The following is a 22,835-nucleotide window of genomic DNA, read 5'->3' on the forward strand; positions in this document are numbered from 1 at the left end:
CTGTTGTGTCTTGTCAGTTTTTTGCTCTTGGGAATATTTGCTGGAATGTTAGCATTACTTTAATAACAATAATAAAAACATCTAAAAGTTAAGAGTGTTTAAAGCTTTTTAGGATAACAGAACTCATGTTAAAATACTATCATTCATATCTTAACATTTATCCTCTACTTTTTCTTAATGCCAGATTTTAATGATGATGGTTTTTAAGTTGTGTAATGCCTGTCTCGAGTAGTGCAGCGTTAAATCCAACAAGATTCACAGCCTACTATGTCCTCCGATGAACATCTCCAGTGCCCCTGACATGACTACTTGTGCTGTTGGTTATTTTTGTGTTATCATATGCTTTCTAAGTCATCCGTTGAATGATTTAAATTTTTTGGGAGTAGATTATGCAGAAGTGTTGTAATTTGAAGAATGCTTTGCATACCACTTTGTTTGTTTATGAATTTATATTTAAATAGCTTGTTCATAACTGATAGGTGCTCCTGAGTCAATTTCAGTTTACCAGGATGCTACACGTGACAGAATGGAACACTGCCTCACCATGGGCCATCTTCACAGCCACTGCTGGGTTAGCGCCCTTTGCTGCAGCTACTACATTAATCAGTTTTGTGGAGGTCTCTCTTGTTTCACTAACCCTCTACCAAGATGGAGGGTCAGTGAAGGAGAGGAAGACTCCCAACAAGATGGACTGACACCATGACTTCAGCCGTGGACTCTAGTGTGTCAAAGATAAAAAGGATGTCACGATAGGGCAGGGTTCAGGTTGTCCATAGGGCTGTAGAGTCATATTTGACTCAATAGAACAGATGTCCACAGGCATGCATGTACGCATGTATGTACATTCAAACACACACACACACACACACACACACACACTCAGCACAGTTATCAGGGTTAGCATATGCTTGCTTTGGCTTTCAGACCATTCAGCTTTGGAAGCGTGACGGAGAGATCTTGTTTGTCTGGGTGCTGGTAGTTCTGTCCATGGGGTCACTGTAAGCCATACTCTACTTGACAGCACCTACCAACAACAACAACAACTTTAGTTTCTTCATCTAAAGAATAAGTAGAATGATACTAGCATCAACCTTATTTTTACGGTGTTATCTAACAACCAATTGTTTCTTTAAAATTTTTTATTGATATGCATAAGAATTTACATAGAAATTAGCTTTTCATTCACTCATTTATACAGATTTGTCCCTTCTTCTCTCCCCCATTTTGTAAATCTTAAAGTGATAAATAAAAGTAGTGATAATTATTTCAGCTAACAGATGCTTGTGCCATGCTCACAATCTGATACACTCGAGTCCACTGCTGCGGTCAGTCACTGTGTCAGTCTACTTGGTTGAGGGTCTTCCTCCACCTTTCGAAGCATGATGTCCTTCTCCAAGAAAAAGCCTCTCCTAGCAACATGCCCAAAGTATGTGAGATGGTCTTGCTTTTAAGGAGCACTCTGGCTTATTCTCCAAGACATATCTGTTTGTTCTTTTGGCAGTCCATGGGATATCCAGCACTCTTCTCTAACACCTCAATGGCGTCAATTCTTCTTCTGGCATCCTGATTTCACTGTCCAGCTCTCAGACGCACAGCAAGTGACTGGAAAGACCATGTCCTGAATCAGATGCATCTCAGTACTCAAACTGACATCATTCCTCCTTACAAAATTTGGAGAAATCCCTGACCACAGATTTTTCCAGTGCAATACATCTCCTGATCTCCTGATTGCTGGTACCGAATGTATTGATGTCTATGGGAAACCTAAAATATACCAGGCCCAGTGCCAAGTACAGAGACACAAAAATAAACCAGAGACAATGTCCCAAGTGAAGTGGTTGGTACAAAGCGTACAATTTGTGAGCTATCACAAGGTGGAAAGATGACCACATTACTGTTGGAATGAAGGATACAGAGCTACATATTTTTATTATTAATAACAACAATAACAGGGGCCTGTTAATTCTTGCTGGGCTGAGCATGGTGCTAAAAACTTTCATCTAATTTTGCCTAAATATCACTAAAGCTCTCCGTACTGAATTTATCAATGATCTTACTTTTAAGATTAGAGCACAGAAAATTTTAAGACCCAGAATCAAAAATCCAAGTCATTTTGGTGCTAATTCTAAATACAATTTTTCAAATCTTCAGCTCACACCACTTTGCTTTTCCAAAAGACCTACATTAGTACCTATTGTTTGCAACTATAAGAAATCAAATGAGGAAATCTGCTCTTACAAAAAATGGCAAGAACTGAGCTTAGTGCTCAACATCTGTTTTGCAGAGAGCCATTAAAGAGGCCGTGGACTGGTGTAGTCAAGCTCCTTCCCCAGAAGCACACTGGATACACAGGCTTTCATCTTTACATAAAACTCACCGTCATCGACACAGCACCAATCACAACTGACTCTCTGTTGGGTTTCTAAGGCTGTAAACCCCATGAGAGTTAACATTCCATCTTTCCCCCTACAATCTGCAGGTGGATTCTCACTGCCAGAGAGGTACAGTCTTTCTAATAGCAGTGCAACTCCCTACAAAGTAGGCCACCCCTCTACACAGGCTCGGTATTTATTACATTGTCCCTACTTTTACTGTACGCTAATATTATTTTAAGTTCTATATGTACTTTGGTAGATAATTTGGGGGGTCTGGGAGCACTAAATAAAAAGATTTCCATATAAATTATTAGCAACTTCTTTGCTTTACATCATTTCACCTCCTCAAAGGTTTCGAAGGAATATCCTAATTTCAGGGAAATCTAGACAATAAGCCAAGAGTTTGACAAGCAAAGAGGGAGATTTAAAACCTACTCTAATGAATCATGACCCTGAACAGCATGGGAGCTGAACCCAATTTACAATAAGCTCTTTTGGGTTGGGTGTTATAATCCATAAATGCCCATTGTTCAGTAGCTTAAAATGTAGATCTGCTTAAAGCGGAATATTATTCTCAGTACTTTATGCTGAACTCTGTCTCAATTTTTTTAAGCATCAAGGTTACAGTATAATTAGGAACCAGCTGCAATTGTAATTACTGCTCCCAATATAATTTGTTACATATTAGCAAGTGTCAAATTACTACTGCTCCTTAAATGAATAAAAACTGATTGTGCTGTTCTGAAGACTGGGATGTGTGTTCTTGATGGGGAACAAAGGAATATAAAAAGTATATGACATATTTATAAAGTGCTGAAAGGCTCTACTTAAGAGATCACAAGTTGCTGGAGCCCATATATTGCCATAAAAAACTTAAAATGGCTTCTGAGAAAGAACAGCTACCTTAACAAGGCAGCAAGAACAAACGAAAGGACAATCAGAAGCTGCTTCCACCAAATACCTTAACTGTTCAAAATTCCACTGTGCGTCAATCTCATTCAATTGACACAGAGTCAAAGCAGCAAGAGGGAAGCCAAAGGGAAAAGACAAAACCATCACCCACACAGCAAGGAAGCCCACAAAAGGTCCCACCCCACTGCACTTCCATGAGTGCTGCCGCCTTCACCCACAGCCCATGACTTTCAATACAACTCTAAGCAACCTCTCTAGTTTCAAGTTCACAGATAACCTCAAAGTTCACCATGTTCCAGGCTCCATTTAACACTTAACAAATAAAATCTTGACCTTCACAACAACCCCACAAAGCAGGCACAGTCATGTCCCTTTAACGGGTGAGAACACTGAGGTTTGAAGAGGCCGAGTGACCTGCCCAGGTTATACACGTAGTAAGTGGCAGAGACTGAATGAATTTGAACACAGAGGCAACAATTTTACAGCCTTTCAGGAAAAATCATATACAAAAAGAAAGCTGAGAAGTTAAGACAAGGAGACATTCTGCAAAAGTTGAGAGCAATGTAAACAGAAAAACTACAAGATAAAATAAAAAGCAGATACAAGAACTCAGAAAAGTCCCTGTTCTTGTGGGTGGAGCGAGAGGGTGAAGGAAAAGGGAAAGATCCGGTGGGGACCTGAAAACACAGGGTAACGACGGGCAAGGTCCAATAGTGATTAATTTTATAAAACGTAATGCATGGGAACTTATCATAATTTTGATAACTTCAGCTTGCGTGGTTCTACTCTTGGCACCAGCAGTCAGGAAATCAAAATATGAATTGCATTAGGAAAGTCAGCTGTCAGGGACTTCTCTAGAGTACTGAGGAGCAACAATGTCAGTAGAGAGATTAAGCTGCACTTAATTGAGGTCACAGTCTTTGTAATTTCTTGCTATGCACCAGAGAGCTGGACAATGACCAAGGATGACAGAAGAACGATCGCTCAATGCCTTTGAGTTGTGGTGCTCGAAAAAGTGTTGAACATACTGTGGACTGCCAGGAGAATAAACAGATCTTCTGAGGGCGAAACCAGCCTGCTCCCTTGAGGCAAGGATTTTGAGGCTCTATCTCACATACTTTGGGCACGTGGCCTTGGAGAAGGTCATCATGCTTGGAAGGGTGGAGGGACAGTGCAGAAGAGGAAGACTCAGGATGAGATGAACTGACTCAGTGACTGGAGATATGGGATTAGGTCTGTCAGAGACGATAAGATTGGTTCAGGATAGGTTTGGTTTCAGAGCAAGTGTACATAGGGTTCCAATGAGTCACAGATGACTCAACAGCACATAACAACAACAACCATGCATGAGAATGACTGTATGAAATGATGAAATGCAATGTGAATGTGGAATAATAGTGTGACACACTATGTATGCAAACTTTGTAAGCAAACTAATAGAATAGAATTTTTTTTTAAAGTCCCTGTTCTTTACCTGGGCAGGAGGCTAAGAGAGCCTTTCACTAAAAGCACAATAGGCTGTTATTTAAACAATGACCCTGACTTAACAAGTAAAACAAACAAGAAAATTACAACAGTTGATGTCAAATAGATTACAACTCCTGGTGGCCAGGTTACTGAGCAGAACTGCTCCACAGGTTTTTCAAAGCCATAATCTTTATGTAAACAGATCACTAGGCCTATTGCAGCTAGATGGATTTGAACTGCCAACCTTAGGGTTAATAGCCAATCACAAATTGTTAACAACAGAGAGACCTGATTTATCAAGCAGAAAAATTCAATGCAGAAAAATTCAATCTTGTCCAATAATAGGTCCTGTGAGATGAGAACTCACCCTGAATGTTGTAGAAAAGCTTTTCTTCTCAAAACTGATGAGCATCAGGTCAAAACTGACTTACAGCTCACCTTCTATTGGGTTTCTGAGGCTGTAAGTGACACATGAAGAGAGTGCCCATCTTTCTTCCTCAGAGCCATTCCTAGATTCAAACCGCCAAAGAAGCACAGCCTCCAACTTAAGAGCTCATCTCCCTAAGCTTTCACTGATTAATGCTGAATTTATTTAAAGGCTCTTATAAGTGTAGCCTCTAGGGTGTGTAAAAAAATTAGCTCTCCAAAAGAGATTAAAATTCAAAATATTTCTGAGAGTTGGGGTGTTTAAATACTACCTTGTTAAACGGTAAGAAGTACAATAAGCACTTGCACAAGGAGAGGGAATGGTACCTACTGCTCTGGGGGTGTGAATTAACAACTGACCAAAGTTGTAACATCATAACATCAGCTCTGGGCACACCTAGAGGCTTGCATTTTCCACTGCTCATCTGACTTTCCCACTTGGAATTTTTCAACAATAACTCAGGCCTATCTTTCAACTCTTCAGTACCCTACTTTTGACTTGTTCTTGTTTGTTAATGGCATCGGCACCCTTCACATTTCCTTGGCTTCTTGGCTTTGCAACCTGATCTTTGAATTGGCTCCCACCTATTGCTGCACAGCAAACAGATGGTTAGGGACAATTGATTGTTACTCCTTTTCCATGCACATAACCAGCATTCTGCTTCTAGTCTCTTTACTGCTTTGCTGAACTCCTGCAATAACATGATAAAAGACCGCCTGATAAAAGACCGCCCCCCAACTTCCCAAAACATCTGTTACATTTATGCCACCCCAGAATGGCACAGCTCTAGCCCTGCCACACCACTGCTCAGAAGAGGCTGTCCAATAGGCTCAAGTTCAAATACTTCTGTTAAGATTAGACTCCCTCTACATCTCACCTTATCACTACTGCTTAGAGCAAATCCTTCATTTCAGTCTCAAAGGACTACTAAGTGTTCACGCAACATAAACAAATCTGATCAATCAAATCTCATTCTCTTTTGTCCATCCAGGACCTGCTTAGTCATTCTGTTTCTGCCAGCCTCCATCAGACTAACAAGATCATCTGAAACAACAGAACTATCAGAAAATGACCACTATGACAATGATCATCAATAGCTAAAATGCTAAAAGAAGTAACTCATATCAGCACCTTCATGTAAAGACAAACACCACCTATAAAGTAGTCTTGACAATTCTAAATTAAAACTCTAGCCTGCATTAATTTTATTAAATCTAGAACTAATTATTAACTTTACAAGAGGTACTGATAATAAAGAAAACAGATTGATACTATAAAAAGGTAGATACTATAAAGATATGAAAAAAAGATAGAGAAAACTCAAGATGAATTGCTCGTTCTTCAACAAATAAACTTCAAACCAAAAACCAAGATACAACTATTAATCTCTCCTCATACAGAGTAAAGAAGAAAGGAAAAGCTTCTTAGTTCAAAGGACAAATGGACGTCAATTTCAGTCTCCATGATCATGAGACAAAAAGAGGCGGAAAATGTCCAGCTAAGACAGGTGGCAACCACTCTGTGAAGGATCAAAACTGAAACCATCTGTAGAAGAGAAGAAGAATGTGAGACAAAACATGAGATGGGTGAAATACCAAAGCCACAGCCCTTCACCACCCTCTGAACCTACGAGTGAACTTAGTCCTGAGATTCAATATTCAGACAAATACAACAACAAACATGGCAAACAGTAAACAGGGAGGTGTGCACGCTTTCCAACAACCAGTCAGATGAGATCAAAAGGGCAGCACTGGCCCAGGAAGGAACGGGAAAGGACAAACTGAAACAGGACACACAGGGAGGATGCAGGGAGAGTGCATCACAGCCTGGGGAGTACAGGCAATGCTACCAAATAGAACGTGTATCAGCTGTTGGATAGAAAATGAAAATTTCTTGGCAAACTTTCACCCAATCATGATTAAGTTTTTTAAAAAGTAAAAAAAAAAAAAATTTCCATCATCCAACTGCTATACATGGACATTAATCATAGAAGGTTACACAACAATGGGAGATATACGCCAAATGTGTACAATGACTACACAGCTACTGATACTGAAGAATTTTAGAGTAAAATTGTGGTTATGGTTTTAAAATGTGTTTTAAAAGATACATACTAAAATATTTACAGATATTATATGATGCCTGGGATTTGCTTTGCAAATAATCAGAGAAAGGAGGGGAAAGAAAGTGTAGAATAAAGAAACAATCCTGATCATAAACTGATAATTACAAAAATGACTGGAGAGGAACATGGAATTTATTATGTTGTTCTATTTATTTCATAGTCTGAAAAATTTTCACAGTAAGTTTTAAAAATGTTCCTGATCTTCAAAGGCCTAATTTTTTTCCATGAAAATTTTTTGGATCCTTCAACTGTATTTTTGTTATAAAATATGATATGCACCAATTTTGTGAACACTACACGAAGAGATTTGAGCAATGAGAATTCTGGCTCTACAGCTAACCTCAGCATGACTTCTCTGAACCTATTTTCACTACACAAGGAGGAGGGGAGAGAAGGGCTAGGAAGAAAACAAAGACAAAGTGAAAACAGCAAAACATGGATAAAATCTAGCAGTGTCGTCTTCTCCATTTACTTGTGTCCTTTTCATATGACGATGTTTGAGCCAGCACTGGCTATCAAAGTCCTGCCTTTGTAAACTAACTGTATTTCCTTTGAAGAATCTGAACTAACAGAGAGTCTGGTTTGAATGGCAATGATTCACATTAGCTGATGACATGGCACTAGTAAAAGGTCATGAACTAGGGCTGAAACAACGATGACAATTAAACACTGAGAGGACGCTGAGCATCGGTTAAGGGTGATGGGAAAATCTAGGAATAGCTGTGGTAATGGTTAAACAATATAATGAACACAGCTGGTGTCATATATTGCATATGTGATACTCTTTCCTTACTGTCAAGTTGGAATCTACTCATGGCTCAATCTCCGCAGGTTTTCAGAACTGTGTTTCTTATGAGAGGGAGCTCTAGTGGCCTAGTGGTAAGAAGCTGTGCTGCAATGCCAAAGGCACATGGCTCAAATCCACTAGCTGCTCCAAGAGAGAAAAGATGGGCAATCCCCTTCTGTGCGATTTACTGTCTCTTAAAACCCTCTGGAGAGTCAGTTATGTGTCGCTTAAGTCTCGACAGCAGACACAACAACAACAACAAATCATATGGCAAGAGATTACCCATCTTTCTCCTGTGGAGCAGTTAGGAGATTCAAACTGCTTGCTTTCGGGTTGGCAGGGCAACTCTTTACTCACTAGGCTACCAGAGCTCCCTAAATTGTACACACGAGGCATGCTGATATGGCAAATGCTATGTGATATAGACATTTACCACAATAAGAAAAAAAATTTAAACAGATTCCCTAACTTTTTGCCTTATATCAAAATAATTGCAGATAAAATAAAAATTAATTTTTAAAAGAATATTATAAAGCACACTAGGAAAACACAAGGATGAATTTTTTATATATAAAATATTATGTTGAGACAGCATTATTAAATCTTGAAGCCATAAAGGAAAAGAATACGATAAATATTCATCATACTTCTTTTATTGGTAAACTTTTAACACATTTTTTATTTTTTTTACTTCTTTTCTTACTATTAATTTTAATGAAGGTTTACAGAGACTGAGAATTTCCATTCATTCATTGTTGCACTTTTCTCCCTTCCAACCGTTCCCTCCCCCCAACATATTCTTTAAAAAGTTAATATAAACCAGTTAAACATCAAAGAACTGAAAGACGGGAAAAAAGTATGTGTAAGAGATAGGACAAAGGGCCAGTGATCTTTATTTTAAAGCAATCTGAAAACAAATCAATTGGGAAAGGGCAAATAACCACGAGAAAATGAGGCAAAGGGCACCAGCACACTCTTTTCAAGCTGTCGGTGGACATCAAAAATTGGTCAACAGAAATCTCAACCAACCACAAGAAAAGGAGAATCCGGAACTGAGCTTTCTTTCTAGAACTGAGTTGAGAGGTAGAAAAGCAGAAGCTTCATATTTAGAGTCAACATCAACAAGATGAGCATGTGTAAGCTGAGTGTGAAGGAAAATCTTCCCCAGCTGGCTCAGCACAGGCAGACAGGACACCTGATGCCACCAGCCAGTTCTTTCACGCCACCTGTAACCAACTGTAGGGAGCTCTGGAGGCTTGTTGTTGTTTTTGTTGCTAGGCAACATCAAGTCAAGTACACTTAGTGACTATGAACAATATACCCGAATCCTGTTCTATCTTGTGCTATTCTCATTTCTGATATACCTGAGGCCCACTGCTGCCATCACCTTGTTAATCCACCTCTTGGTCTTCCTTTCTCTCTCTGACCCTCTGCCTTTCCAAACAACAATATTCAATTCCAAGAAATAGCCTCTCCTAGCAACATGTCCAAAGCATAAGAGACAAAGCTTCACCATCCTTGCTTCCAAGGAGCACTGTGGTTGCACATTTTCCAAGACATATCTGCTCTTTTGGTGGTCCATGGGATATTCAGTACTCTACTCCAACAACACAAATAACAGGCATTAGTTCTTCTGTCATCCTTATTCATTGCCCAGCTCTCAGAAGCATAGTAAATACAAAGGTTGTTTGTTGTTGTTGTTATGTGCCGCTGAGTCGTTTGAGACTCAGAGCCTGGCTCAAAATCACAAGGTGCTTCGCAGGAGAGAGATAGACATTCTTTTCCCATGTATGGGATTTACTGCATCTGAAAACTTACTGGAGGATAAGCTTTGGGGCGGTCCCACCCAACTCGACAGTACACAACAACAGCAACCTGGCCCACTGAGCTAGTAAGACTTAACTAGTCGTAGCAGAGGCAACTCAGATTCAGACTTAGGTGATTCTCCTGATGGTGCATAAGAGAACTATGTGCCACTGGAGGTTTAGTGGCTAATCTTTCAAAAGCAGATTATCTCTGGGTAGATTCAAACCTCCAAACTTCTAGTCTGTAGGACAGCATCTGCACCACCTGAAGGACTCCTCATTGCTGAGATAATTGTTGTCCTTTGGTGTTAAATCAATTCCAGTGAACAGTGACCCCACTGCACAGAGTAGAATTGCCCCATAGGGTCTCCAGACTTGTGATTTTAACAAAGGCAACTGCCAGATCTTTCTTTCATCAGTAGAGCTACTGGGTAGGTTGCTAACCTTTACATTTGCAATGGTACCCTTGACTACTCCACCATCAAGTTCTTAGAACTTATGGAGCTCTGGTGCCCTAGTGGGTAAGGAGTTGAACTGCCAACCCATAGGAAGGCAGTTTAAATCCACCAGCTGCTCCACTGGAGAAAGATGGGTAATTTCCTCCCATGCAGTTTCTGGCTGGAGGATCAGCTATGAGTCAGGTCCAACAACACCGGTATTAGCTGGTCTAAAATGGCAGTAACAGGCACACTTTTTACAACTGCTAGCAATTTTGCTTTATAACAAACATAGCTGGGTTTTCTCAGCCCAAAGAGAGCACATGCCTCTGGGGCCTCCTCTTGAAGCAGTTTATCTGTAGTCACGGAGATGAAACTACTTTGGGACAGCCCAGTCTCTGCCAACGTTTGCTCTATAGCTATGAATCTCCAGTACTAACTTGGGGACAATTCTTTTATAACTCCTTAAGTATTTCTGAATTATTATTACTTATTTTGGTAAGAGGTTGAGAAAATGGCTTACTAAGAAAAGAAAAAGTTTCCAACAACAGACACGCATACAACAAAAAATGTCCTTCCCTTTTACTTTGCCACTGGCTGGTGGCAAGTAAATCAGCAATTCAACAAATCGTGTCTCAGTGCTGGCTACGTAAACAGGTACTCTGAGGCACAGCAGCACCTAGTATATTCCCTGCACTCAAAAGTTTAAAATTTAGTAGGAAGCATGAAATAGAAAAAAATAGTGAAGGCCATCCAGAACCTCAAAACCATTATCTTACTCAAGAAAAACTGAACAATTCAGTACAGTTTAATATACAGTCTACATACAGCTATCAAAGTCTAGCTTCTCCAGTTATGTCAATTACCATTTTACAAGTTCCGGGGTTGTTTTGTTTTGTTTCAAGCATCCTACTCGTTGCTAAGTCTGTTTGGGAGTCCTCTTTAATCTAGACTTATTTGGTTTTTCATTCACAACACAGCTTTTTGAAGTCAAGTCAAAAGTATGATAGAACGTCCTGTTTTCTGGATTTGTCCAATGTTTCCTCACAGACTCAGATAAAACATTTTTTTCAAGAATTCTCTACTTTTCACTGCACCAGAGCAGGAGGGACATTCTACTACTTTGTCTCGTTTAATGATAACAATGAGTCAAATCACTTGTTTAAGACAGTGTCACACAACTCCACTGTAAAGGCATTCTTTTCCCTCTGTAAGTAATATACAGAGTAAGTAAAATACAGAGAGATATTTGTGACAGTGAGAATTCCATCTTTTTACCAAAGGGTTTTAGCATCCATTGAGAATCCTTGCCTGAACTATTGCTTGCAGGTGTGTAAAATGGTGTTTTCTTTTTCTAATTCACCACACCATTTACCTTCCTTGCTTGGCATTCATCACTAAAGGAACCTTAACCTCTCTTCTTCTCATTTCACTTTCATATCATCATAGACTGGTGTACTTTTCCTTTTTAACTCACTATATTCCAAACCCTTTCCAATGGATTTTTTTCCCCCACAATGAATTTTTAATGGTCACATGCTCCATGGGAGAAAAAAGGGATGGCCAATCTTTTAACTGCCTCTGAAAACCCACTGGAGGGTCAGCTAGGGGTCGGTTCTGACTTGATGGTACAAAACAACAATCACTGTGATATGTTGTTGCTGTTGTTATGTGCCGTCAAGTCGCTTGAGACTCATAGCAACCCTATGTACAACAGCCCTAAACCCTGCTCTATCCTGTGCCAATCTCACTACCTCTGACACACCCATCCCAATTACCCCAGTCACTGAATCAATCCACCTCATAGAGGATCTTCCCTTCTGTGCCGTCCCTCCACCCTCCCAAGCATGATGTCCCTCTCTAAGGACCTCTCCCTCCTTACAACGTGTCTAGAGTATGTCAGACGAAGCCTCAGAATCCTTTCCTCCAAGGAGCAGCCTGGTTTAACCCTCTCCAGGATGAATATTTGTTTTCTTGGCAGTCCAGGATACATGCAATACTCTTCTCCAGCATCACAGCTCAAAGGCATCAATTCTCCTTCTATCCTCCTTAGTCATTGTCTAACTCTCTGATGCATAACAAGTGATTGCAAAGACCATAGCCTGTATCAGACACACCTTAGTCTCCAGAGTGACACCATTGCTCTTCAGTATCCTGGAGTGGTCCCTAACAGCAGACTTTCACATCTTTTTAAAAACATTATATACTTCTCTCAGGAGCTTAAAAATCTATTAGGAAACATAAAGTATAAGAATCAGCAAGGACCATTCTTCTTCAGAACCTCAATACCTCAATTATTTCATCCAAGAAAAATGTAAATTTTTTATGTGTATGTGTGTGTTTGTGTGCACTTGTGTATGAATGTTTACAAGATGAAAATCGATCAATGTATCAGAAAGAGCAATCGTTAATACCAAATTCAGTCAACTAAAAGAAACCATTATGTGAAAAAACAATGGGTGAAGATGGCATCTGAACCTACTGATAAAAGGTAACATCCTGACAAGAGTACCCAGTTGCCTGATAGGAATAATATGGTACCCGACAGGTACTGTAAACTTCTCCCACATAATTTACAGCCTCTGAAAATCTGCTGGACAGCTATGAGTCTGTTCCAACTCGACAGCACACAACAAACAACAGTGCTAGGAAGGAAGCATTCTACCTAAAACTAACAAATAAATAAAGTCCCCAACTTGGATCAAGGGATGCCTAAGCGGAATAGGTGATTAACATGCTTAGGTGGGTGTTATTCTACCCAGAAGTGCCTCAAAGAAAGGCCCAGCAATCTACTATCCCACTATCCCAGGCCTACCCTTGAAAACACTGCAGACCTCAGTCCAACCCTGGGAGACAGGAGACTGTACCTGATGGGTTTGGGGTTGGGGGGTGGGGGTAGGGAGAGTGTTACTGATTAAGCGTCTAGGTCCAACAACCCATTTACAGGAAACAGTACGCCAAGGGGAACACCACACAAAATTCTGATTGTAGAAACCAAAGGAAAGTTGCCTCAATTTCCTCTCCAAATATTGTGCAAGCGAACACCTAAAAAGGGGGAGGGGCTCCGGATGAGCAAACACTAGAGCCGTCAGTCAAGTGCCTGGCGTGCACTGTGTTTGAATCACGACTAGAACAAATAAACTGTGAACGCTACACACTTGAGGCTTAGGTTTTAACCTATTTACAGAGGCTTCCAGAAATAATAAAATGAAAACGGGGCACTCCTCAACCCTGCAAAATTTAAATTGTTATTGTTGTTGTTGTTATGTGCCATCGAGTCGCTTGCGACTCATAGCGACCCTATGTACAACAGCCCTAAACTCCGCTCTGTCCTGTGCCAATCGCACTGTCTCTGACACTCCCATCCCTATTATCCCAGTCACTGAACCAATCCACCTCATAGAGGGTCTTCCCCTCCTGCGCTGTCCCTCTACTCTACCTAGCATGATGTCCCTCTCCAAGGACCTGTCTCTCCTTGCAATATGTCCAAAGTTAAGGGGGGGAAAAAATCTACTTACCAAAAATGAGAAATGACAAAGTCCTGCCTTCTAGCTACCTATTTATGTTCACAATGGCTGTTAGTTGCCATGGAATGAATCATGGTGCCTCAGCCTGATAATGGAACGTAAGGTTGCCCATCCTGTGCCATCCTCAGCATCTGTGACATACTTGAGCCCATCAATACACCCCTTTATAAACCACTGAGTAGGAATGAAAAAGGAATGAGTTTGAGGCAATATCGGAAAAACGATACACTAGCCAGACCAATTGAAGTTTCAGCTGGCTAAAAAGTTTTAAATTTTTATTCCTGTAGGCAACATGAAGCCTCACTCTGGAGTTATGTAAATTAAAGAGACAGCACTGTTCAATGGCTAGACATGAGAGCTCTAGAGTCGGTTTGCCTGAGTTCAAAGCCTAGCTCTGCCACTCTGGAACTGGGTGAGCACAGGCAAATTCATTAATCTCTCAGTGCCTGAAATTACTTAAGTCCTCCAGTGAGTTTTCCGAGGCTGCAAATCATGATAAGGGATTGACTGTCTTTTTCCTGTGGAGCAGCTAGTGGATTCGGACTGCTTGGCAGAACAACTCCTTAACCGCTGGGCCACCAGAGAGAAATTATCTGTGCCCATTCCAAAGAATTGTGATCCAAAAGATCATACAAATTATCAAAGAATAACATTCATATCATATCATATAAAAGAAAACACTGATGAAGATTAACTCAGTTTATCTTCAAGAAACTGCTGATGATTCAACCAGATTCTGTAAAGGACATAGGATGACATAGGATCAGACTGATCATGGCCAAAAGGAGAGTACCAGAAAGACAGACAGAAGTTTTCCTGTATTTTAATGACAACGCAAAGTCGATAAACTGTGTAGATCATTACAAACGATAGACAGCATTGCAAAGAACAGAAATTTCCTAACACCTAAGTTGTACTCATGTGAAACCTATGTATAGACCAAGCAGTAGCCCTTCAAAGAGAACAAAGAGGTACCGTGTAGTTTAAAAATAGAAAAGGTTTACATCAAGGTTGTATCATACGTATTCTATCTGTATGCTAAGCAAATAATCCAAGAAAGTGGACTATATGAAGAATACAGCTTCAGGGTTGAAGGAAGAATCATTAAATTATAAACATATGCCACAACCTTGTGTGTGTATAAAAGAGGCATTAAAGCACTTACTGTTGAAGAGCAAAGATTACAGCCTTCCCTATGGATTACACCTCAATAAAACAAATGCAAAAATTCTCACAACCAAGCCAATAAGTAACATTAGAATGGAGGAAAGACTAATATAATAAAGAAGTCCTTGAAGTTGAATCTGCAATCAACATTCATGGAAGCAGCAAGCAAGAATTCAAATTACATAATGCACTGGGCAAAAGAGCACGGACCGACAAGAGAACAAACAGATCTGTCTGAGAAACGGTACAACCAGAGTGTTCCTTAGAATTAAGGGTGGCAAGACTTCGTCTCCCATGTTTTGGACATGATACCAGGAAAGGCCAATGCCTGGAGAAGGACACATTTAAGTAAAGGGTCAGGGGAAAGGAGGGAAGCTTTCAACAAGATAAACTGCAGCAATGGGTTCACAACAGAGCAATGAGAATGATGAGGATTGACAGGATCAGGAGTAGGTCACTAAGAATCAACTGACTGGATGGTATACAAAGACAACAATCAGATTTGATTCCCCTTATTATTGTTATGTGCCATTGAATCCTCTATGATTCACAGCAAAACTATCAACAATGGCTCTGAACCCTCCTATGCTGAGCCAACAACCCACTCCCACCTCACCACCCCTCGTCTCAGCCACAACTGGCCCCATTGTCACAGTCACAGTGTCAACCCATCTCATCCAGGCTCCTCCTTTTCTGCAGTGATTCACCTTAGGGGATTTTACAATTTCTGAAGGCAAGGCTACAACTAGGACCAAATATTTAGATTGTCCATGGTGGGGTAAGGAAATTACTATTAGAGCTGTTCAGGTGATTACAATGTGTTGACAAAGCATATGTGTTTCAAAGGAACTTGACCAATTTCAGTTTTCTGGGATTTCACTTGGTAAAAGGGACCCGGGTTGAGAAACAGAGGGGTGAAGATCATTATGTTATACAGAAACTCTGAGGCCCATCCAGGTCTATCAAACAATTTAAGAAACCCTAAGGCCCCAAATATCTATGGAACCATCGCAACTTGCTGTTTTAATAACCATCATCACGTTATCACAAAAAAAAAAGAAAAAAACAAACCCCAAACTCTCAAACTTTCTTTCCTTTGTCCCCAATACAAAAAACCAGTCTGCTTGATACGAGCTCACCAAATGCCTAGCTGTGATGTGAAAGTACAGGTTTTTACCATAAGGAGGAGAGGAAACCTGCAATCTGAAGAATATCCGTAATAACTTCAAACACATTTTATCCTCAATAACAAACCCCTGAAGAGGGTATTATTACAGATGAGAAACCTGAAGAACATAGAAGTTAAATATACAGCCCAAGCCCTAAGGACTGGAAACTGGATTAAAATTTTCACAACAGTATATGACAGTGGTGGTAGTTGTACAAGTCTGTGAATATACTGAAAGCCACTGAATTGTACATTTGAAGTGGGTGAATTGTATGGTATGTGAATTATATCTCAATAAAGCCATTTTCTTTTTTTTTTAAATAAAAAAAAAAAAAGGTAGATGACAATTCCTGTCCTGTAGTGATCTGTTTGGGAAGGCAAGAAATAAACTTAACAAATAAATACTACAATAAAGCATATTCTAACTGCAAATGGCATTCTGGAAATAACTGGCACCACAGGGATGGGATGATTAGGAAATATATTGTTGCTACTGTGTATAGTTGGATCGATTCTGACTCATCTTGACTTTACAGGTCACAGACGATTTGTCCAGTAGGGTTTCTGGGCTGAATTTTTATGGAGTCTTAGTGGTACCATGGTAGGACAAAGATATGTCTGTGTCACTCAGCTCCCATAAAACTGATAGTGCTGGAAACCTCATGAAACAATCCTATCATGTCCAGTAAGGTCACAATGAATTGTGACGGACTCCAGAGCAGTCGAAAATGCAAATGATGACATATTACATTGTATAATTTTAACCATGGACTGCTAGGAAAACAAACAGATTTGTCCTGAAAAGCGTTAAACCGGGTGGCTCCTTGGAGGCAAGGATTCTGAGGCTCCGTCTAACATACTTTGGACATGTTGTGAGGAGAAACCGGTCCTTAGAGAGGGACATCATGCTTGGGAGGGTGGAGGGACAGCGCAGGAGAGGAAGGCCCTGTATGAGGTGGATTGATTCAGTGACTGGGATAATTGGGATGGGAGTGTCAGAGACAGTGCGATTGGCACAGGACAGAGCAGAGTTTAGGGCTGTTGTACATAGGGTCGCTATGAGTCGCAGGCGACTCGACGGCACATAACAACAACACAACAACCAATTTTAACCAGAACCGATCACAAAGTGTGGTTTACTCAGCTTCTGTTAAATACTTCTAAATGGAACTTATGCCCCTCTCCTAAGCATACTCTCCTGTCATCCTGCAAAACCCACATAAAGTCACAGATTCCAACAGGGCTGGGATTCCATGCTTACTCAAAACATCAAAGGAAATAGGGCACCAGATCTCTTTTATGAAATGAGTATGCCCATCATCTATGACATGTAAATACTAATGATTATACAAATCACCCAGTTTTAAGATCTGGGAGGGCAGCACAGGGATTCAGACTATATACTCTCTGAAAAGACACTTTCATGATACAAATCCTAACACTGCGGTTTATCCACTGTGCGACCCTGAGAAATTATTTAACTTCTCTGGACCTCAGGTTTTTTCACCTGTAAAATGAGGGCAAAAACAGAGGGTACCTATCTCTTGGTGTTATAAAAATTGATTTCTTTGCAAAACTTTTGAGGAAGTGTCTATATACAAAAAAACCACTAAATTCTTAACTAAAAATATGGATGGTATTTGTAGTATCTTCTAACTTCACCATCACGGTCATGTCACACTATCATATACTTTACTCTCTATCATGACGGCTACTAGGAAGACAGTATCATGGACCAGTTAAGACTCTCAGGTCAAATTGGATGCATTTTATTCCCTACTCTAAAATGTCCTAATTAGTCCATGTATCTCTGGCAGACCAGACTCTACCAGCAGCTTCACTAGAGAGAGATGGGCAGTTATCCCATTACTCTTTACAGCCTTGGAAACCTAACAGGTTATTGTCAGAACCGACCTCAGTTTGAGTCTGAAGGAGTTTAGGTAAGTTTGTTGTGATGAAGTCTTCTACCAAGTAGGGATGCTCCTATCTAACTGTACAGTCTACTGACGCAGCTAACAACATTTCTAAATGTGGTATGTACTCACCTCCTTGCCTATCACCTGCTGTGTGTTTGCGACAATCAGAATGTATCTTTCCTCTTTCCTTTTCCCTATTCATTCCATCTGCAATACCACATCTCCTCCTATGTGCCTTACAGCCTCTGGAAACAGTCTGGAAGGTCAGCTACGAGTCAGTTCCAACTCAACAGCAATAAGAGTGTGAGAGAATCCGCACATATTTCTGCCTGAACACGCACGCCCTCACTTCCTGGTACTCCATTGCCCTGTAATTTCCATCAAAGCACTTATAGCCCATGATGTGGTTTTGGTTTTCTTAAAGGTCCAAAAGGACCCTAATTAATTTTTAGTATCATCACCTACATGTTGTACAGATTATCCGGGAGGCTGGGCTCCATGAGGAGAAATGTGGGGTCAAGATTGGTGGACGATTTATCAACAATCTGCATTATGTGGATGACACAACCCTGCTTGCTGAAACTGAAGAAGACCTGAAGCGCCTGCTGCAGAGTGTCAAGGACTGCAGCCTACAATATGGATTGAGGCTCAATGTCAAGAAGACAAAGATTCTCACCACTGGACCAATTGGCAGCATCAGGATGGATGGTGAAGATACTGAGATTGTACACAGCTTTAGCTTGCTTGGCTCCACAGTCAACAGCCTTGGCACCAGCAGCCAGGAAATTAAAAGGTGCATTGCCATGGGAAAGTCTGCTGCTAGGGACCTCTCCAAAGTACTGAAGAGCAATGGTGTCTCTCTGGAGACTAAGGTGCGTCTGATACAGGCCATGGTCTTTGCAATCACTTGTTATGCATCAGAGAGTTGGACAATGACCAAGGAGGATAGAAGGAGAATTGATGCCTTTGAGCTGTGGTGCTGGAGAAGAGTATTGAGAATACCATGGACTGCTAGGAAAACAAACAGATTTGTCCTGGAAAGGGTTAAACCGGGTGGCTCCTTGGAGGCAAGGATTCTGAGGCTCCGTCTAACATACTTTGGACATGTTGTGAGGAGAGACCGGTCCTTGGAGAAGGACATCATGCTTGGGAGGGTGGAGGGACAGCGCAGGAGAGGAAGGCCCTGTATGAGGTGGATTGATTCAGTGACTGGGATAATTGGGATGGGAGTGTCAGAGACAGTGCGATTGGCACAGGACAGAGCGGAGTTTAGGGCTGCTGTACATAGGGTTGCGCTATAAGTCGCAAGCGACTAGACGGCATATAACAACAACAACAACATCATCACCTACACCTCATACCTAGAACATTCAAAAGAGTGCAATACACAACTCAACAATAATGACTTCTCTGAGAGTAGACAAATATAAAATGTACTAATCCTAAAAATCAAATTTTCATTATTTTTGAATCTTTTCTTTATAAAAATAGTTTCTGAGCTAATGTATAAGAAATGTCTAAATTGATGCCTGTACATCATGCCTGGAATCAAGCAACTCCGCCTTTAAATTACTTCATATATTTAATTTCATCATTTTCCATGTATAAAAGAGAGAGTGTTCTTTACATCAAAAGGAAAAGGAGAATAAGTATTACTACTTTTTAAAAATGCATTCTTGGAGCTATATAAATTATTCTTTTTAAAAATCATTTTAAAGCAGATTCAAACTAAAAAAATTTAAAGGTTTTCGATCAATGATAAGTTTGTTGAAAAAATAAATATCTCTTGTACCTTTAAGTATTTATCCTCATAGCAGAAAATAAAATTAAAAAAAGAAAGACCACTGGATTTTTGGCCTTCTTACTTTAAAGGAAAAGGGATTCCAATAACTAGTTACATCTGAATAAATGTAAGGACCAAAGAAACAAAGAAAAAGTGTCCAAGACATGAAATTGCTCCTTTGGCTAGGTGTAAGCAGAAAATACTAAATCTGTTTAAATATTCAAACAATTTACCACAACGTGCATAGTGAGTATCAGAATTAATCTACAACAGTTCTGTCTCCAAATATGTGAACCTCTTTCCCAGTCAGGCTCTTCTACATTTAAGAGAGAACGTCAAACCTCACTCTGATGAGATTTTCTAAAGCTAAAGCTCTGAGTTTAACTGTCTATCTTGAGTATTTCCACTGCAGGAAAAGAGAAGGAGCCTTTATCTCAGTTGCCCAGGACCGACTGGTATCTGACAGAAGACCCAACAAGAGTAGTACCCATTTCAGTAATGGGCATTCTTGAACTAAGAAGCCAGGCCAGCACAGCTGCACTTGGGAACCTTTTGAGACTACATTTGCTGCACTGCTTATGAGTTTCAATGGCAAACATGATAAGGAATGATCTTAAGAACTCCAGAGACACATATTTGAGGTGGTTTTGTAAGCAGTTTGCCCACGGCACCAGACATGGGTGGACAGCAGTCTCAGAAAGCAGTACAAGGAGACTCACCACCTTACTGATCATTTCTGCTTTGTTTTGGCCGTTAGAAAATTCAGCCACCTCTAGGAAATGTACACCTATGTTCCTCTAACTTTAGTACTAGCTTCACTTTATTCTATCCTAATTTTCTCATCTACTTACACTTGATTTTGATAGTTATTTTGGACTGTAAATACATCTATGATGTAAACCATCAGAAATCCTTTCTGAAAAGTGGTAAGGTTAAATGTCTAAGCAAAAGCATAAGCTCTCAAATAATAAAATATTTCATTTTCTCTGATGCCCTCTACTTGGCTATTCAGCAACTGGTCTTCTTGATATAATGTGATAGTTTAATAAAAATAAAATTAAAAAGTTGAACCTGCTTCCATATCATTTCTTTTACTTCATAATGGTTGAACTGTTATTCTTATATTCCATTTATATGTACGTGTCGTTTCAATGCATCACTTATCTATGTCCAAATTAAGTAAAACTGTTTAGTTTAGTAGCAAATCTGTACTTTTAAGAAAAATGATCTATGTGTAACTGAAGGGTCAATATGAAGCTTTGGTGGCCTAGTGGGTAGGGAGTTGCACAGCCAACTGCAGGTATACAGTTGGAATCCAACATCTACTCTACAAAACAAAGGTGCACAATCTGCTGTGCAATTTACAGACTAGGCTACCAGAGCTTCTTTCTTGGGGAACAATAAACCACAGGAACTGACTGCAAGTAAAGTGAATGTAAAAAAGGTTAAGAATTATTGGCTGCCTGGGCTTAAAAGGGTTATAGTAGCTTCTAAAAAGGAATCCTGGAAAGTGATTCTAAGAGAACTTGTGTAAAAAATTCACGGAGAGAGTGTGCACATTCAAGCATGTGAGCAAACACACACACATACACACAGAGCAAACTCCTAAGAGCAGATCCCAAAAAATTACAGAAGATGGAAAGGCCAGTTAGGTCACATAGCTCAGGAGCACAAAGAAGCCCAGGGATTCTGGGAGCCTGCAGATTTAAGTCATACAACAGCATTTAAATATATTTGTCTGCTTATAATTTCCATTGCAAATGTGATTAGTTTGCTTGAATAAATAGGAATATGATGTGTTGGCCACGTTTTTCTCTTGAGGGTTATCACAGAGTTTTGATTAAGGACAAATGTTTGAAATGTTGGGTGTATTTAAGTTCACTATGCTTAAAATGAGCTAAGAAGTTGCATAGGCTTGATTAAAGGGTTGCCTTCCTGAACTTAAAATTAAAAGCAATAAATTCCAATGATTCAAGTGATTGGGACCAAATATGGTCCGCTGCCAGAAAAGGTGAAATGGAGTCCAAAGAGGCTGAAATGGTGTCCAGGTTTGAAGAAATAGTGAAAGAGAAAAGGTAAACATATTCTTGTTGTCTTTTCTCTGGGTTCGTGAACGATTCACCTTACACAGAATTCCTTTTAAGTAGAACTTCATTTCATGATAGGCTCCCAGGACAATCTGTTTTGTCATTTCCAAAGAGATGCCTGGCAAGCTCTCCAAGGTGGGGATGTTAACTGTTGTCAAATGCGTAGACAAAAAAAAGACATCAGGAAAAGTGAAGTCTCTGGAGTTTTTATAAACACACACAACTACATACTCTTATGATGTATCATTTTACTCACACACGTGGGTAGGTGCAGCAAACTCTCCCAGGCAGTTTCTAAAACGGAAGTCAAGGTGACTTCCACCCGCTGGAGGGCGGAGCCCTTGAAAGCTAATAGGATCAAGCTTCAGCCTGCTGTGTCCCCTGGAAGGAGAAGTGGGGTCACAAGCCCCAGGGTCGCAGGCTGCGTTGCCGAAGGTCCTGCAGGCACTGAGCCTTCTCCTGCCCCGGGTGCACCAGGCGCTGCCCGTGCATCCGCTCCCAGCTGGCCCGGGTTCAGTCCCAGCCGGGCACCAAGTCCCTTCCAGGGCCAAGTGGGAGGGTCCAGCCGGCAAAGTTTCTGATGCAAGATCGGGCTTCAGTCCCGGCATGGGCCGCAAGTGGGGCCCTGGAGGTGAAGTCACCTCGGCAGCTGCGAGACTGAGCAGCGGCTCCCGACCTCCTTTTTCGTTTCTTTCCCCTCTGCATGTGAGTGTCCAAACCTCGGGAGCCCCCGGGCCTGTCCGCCGCGCTGGGACCCAGGCTCGGCCCGCCGCTTACCTTGGCCGCCATGCTTCCCCCGTGTGGGCTCCGGCGGGACGCACTCGCTGGCTGGCTCGCCCTGCGGCCCGGGCC

The 22,835-nt window shown here is 40.7% G+C and overlaps 1 protein-coding gene across 3 annotated transcripts in view; it reads right to left on the reverse strand.

The window, feature by feature from the left end:
* The window catches only part of SLC25A13 (solute carrier family 25 (aspartate/glutamate carrier), member 13), a 220,490-nt gene extending 197,662 nt beyond the window's left edge, over positions 1–22,828 (reverse strand). For 2 of the 3 annotated variants that reach the window (XM_006880228.1, XM_006880227.1), the window contains exon 1: positions 22,761–22,828. In XM_006880228.1, the coding sequence (XP_006880290.1) occupies positions 22,761–22,772 (12 nt within the window). In that variant the 5' untranslated portion in view covers positions 22,773–22,828. The remainder of the gene's footprint in view (positions 1–22,760) is intronic. The other variant, XM_006880229.1, reaches the window with a different exon arrangement.
* Positions 22,829–22,835: the final 7 nt, after the last annotated feature.

Source organism: Elephantulus edwardii, unplaced genomic scaffold, assembly GCF_000299155.1.
Source record: "Elephantulus edwardii isolate Elephantulus edwardi_28Jun2011 unplaced genomic scaffold, EleEdw1.0 scaffold00007, whole genome shotgun sequence".
Classification (NCBI taxonomy): domain Eukaryota; kingdom Metazoa; phylum Chordata; class Mammalia; order Macroscelidea; family Macroscelididae; genus Elephantulus; species Elephantulus edwardii.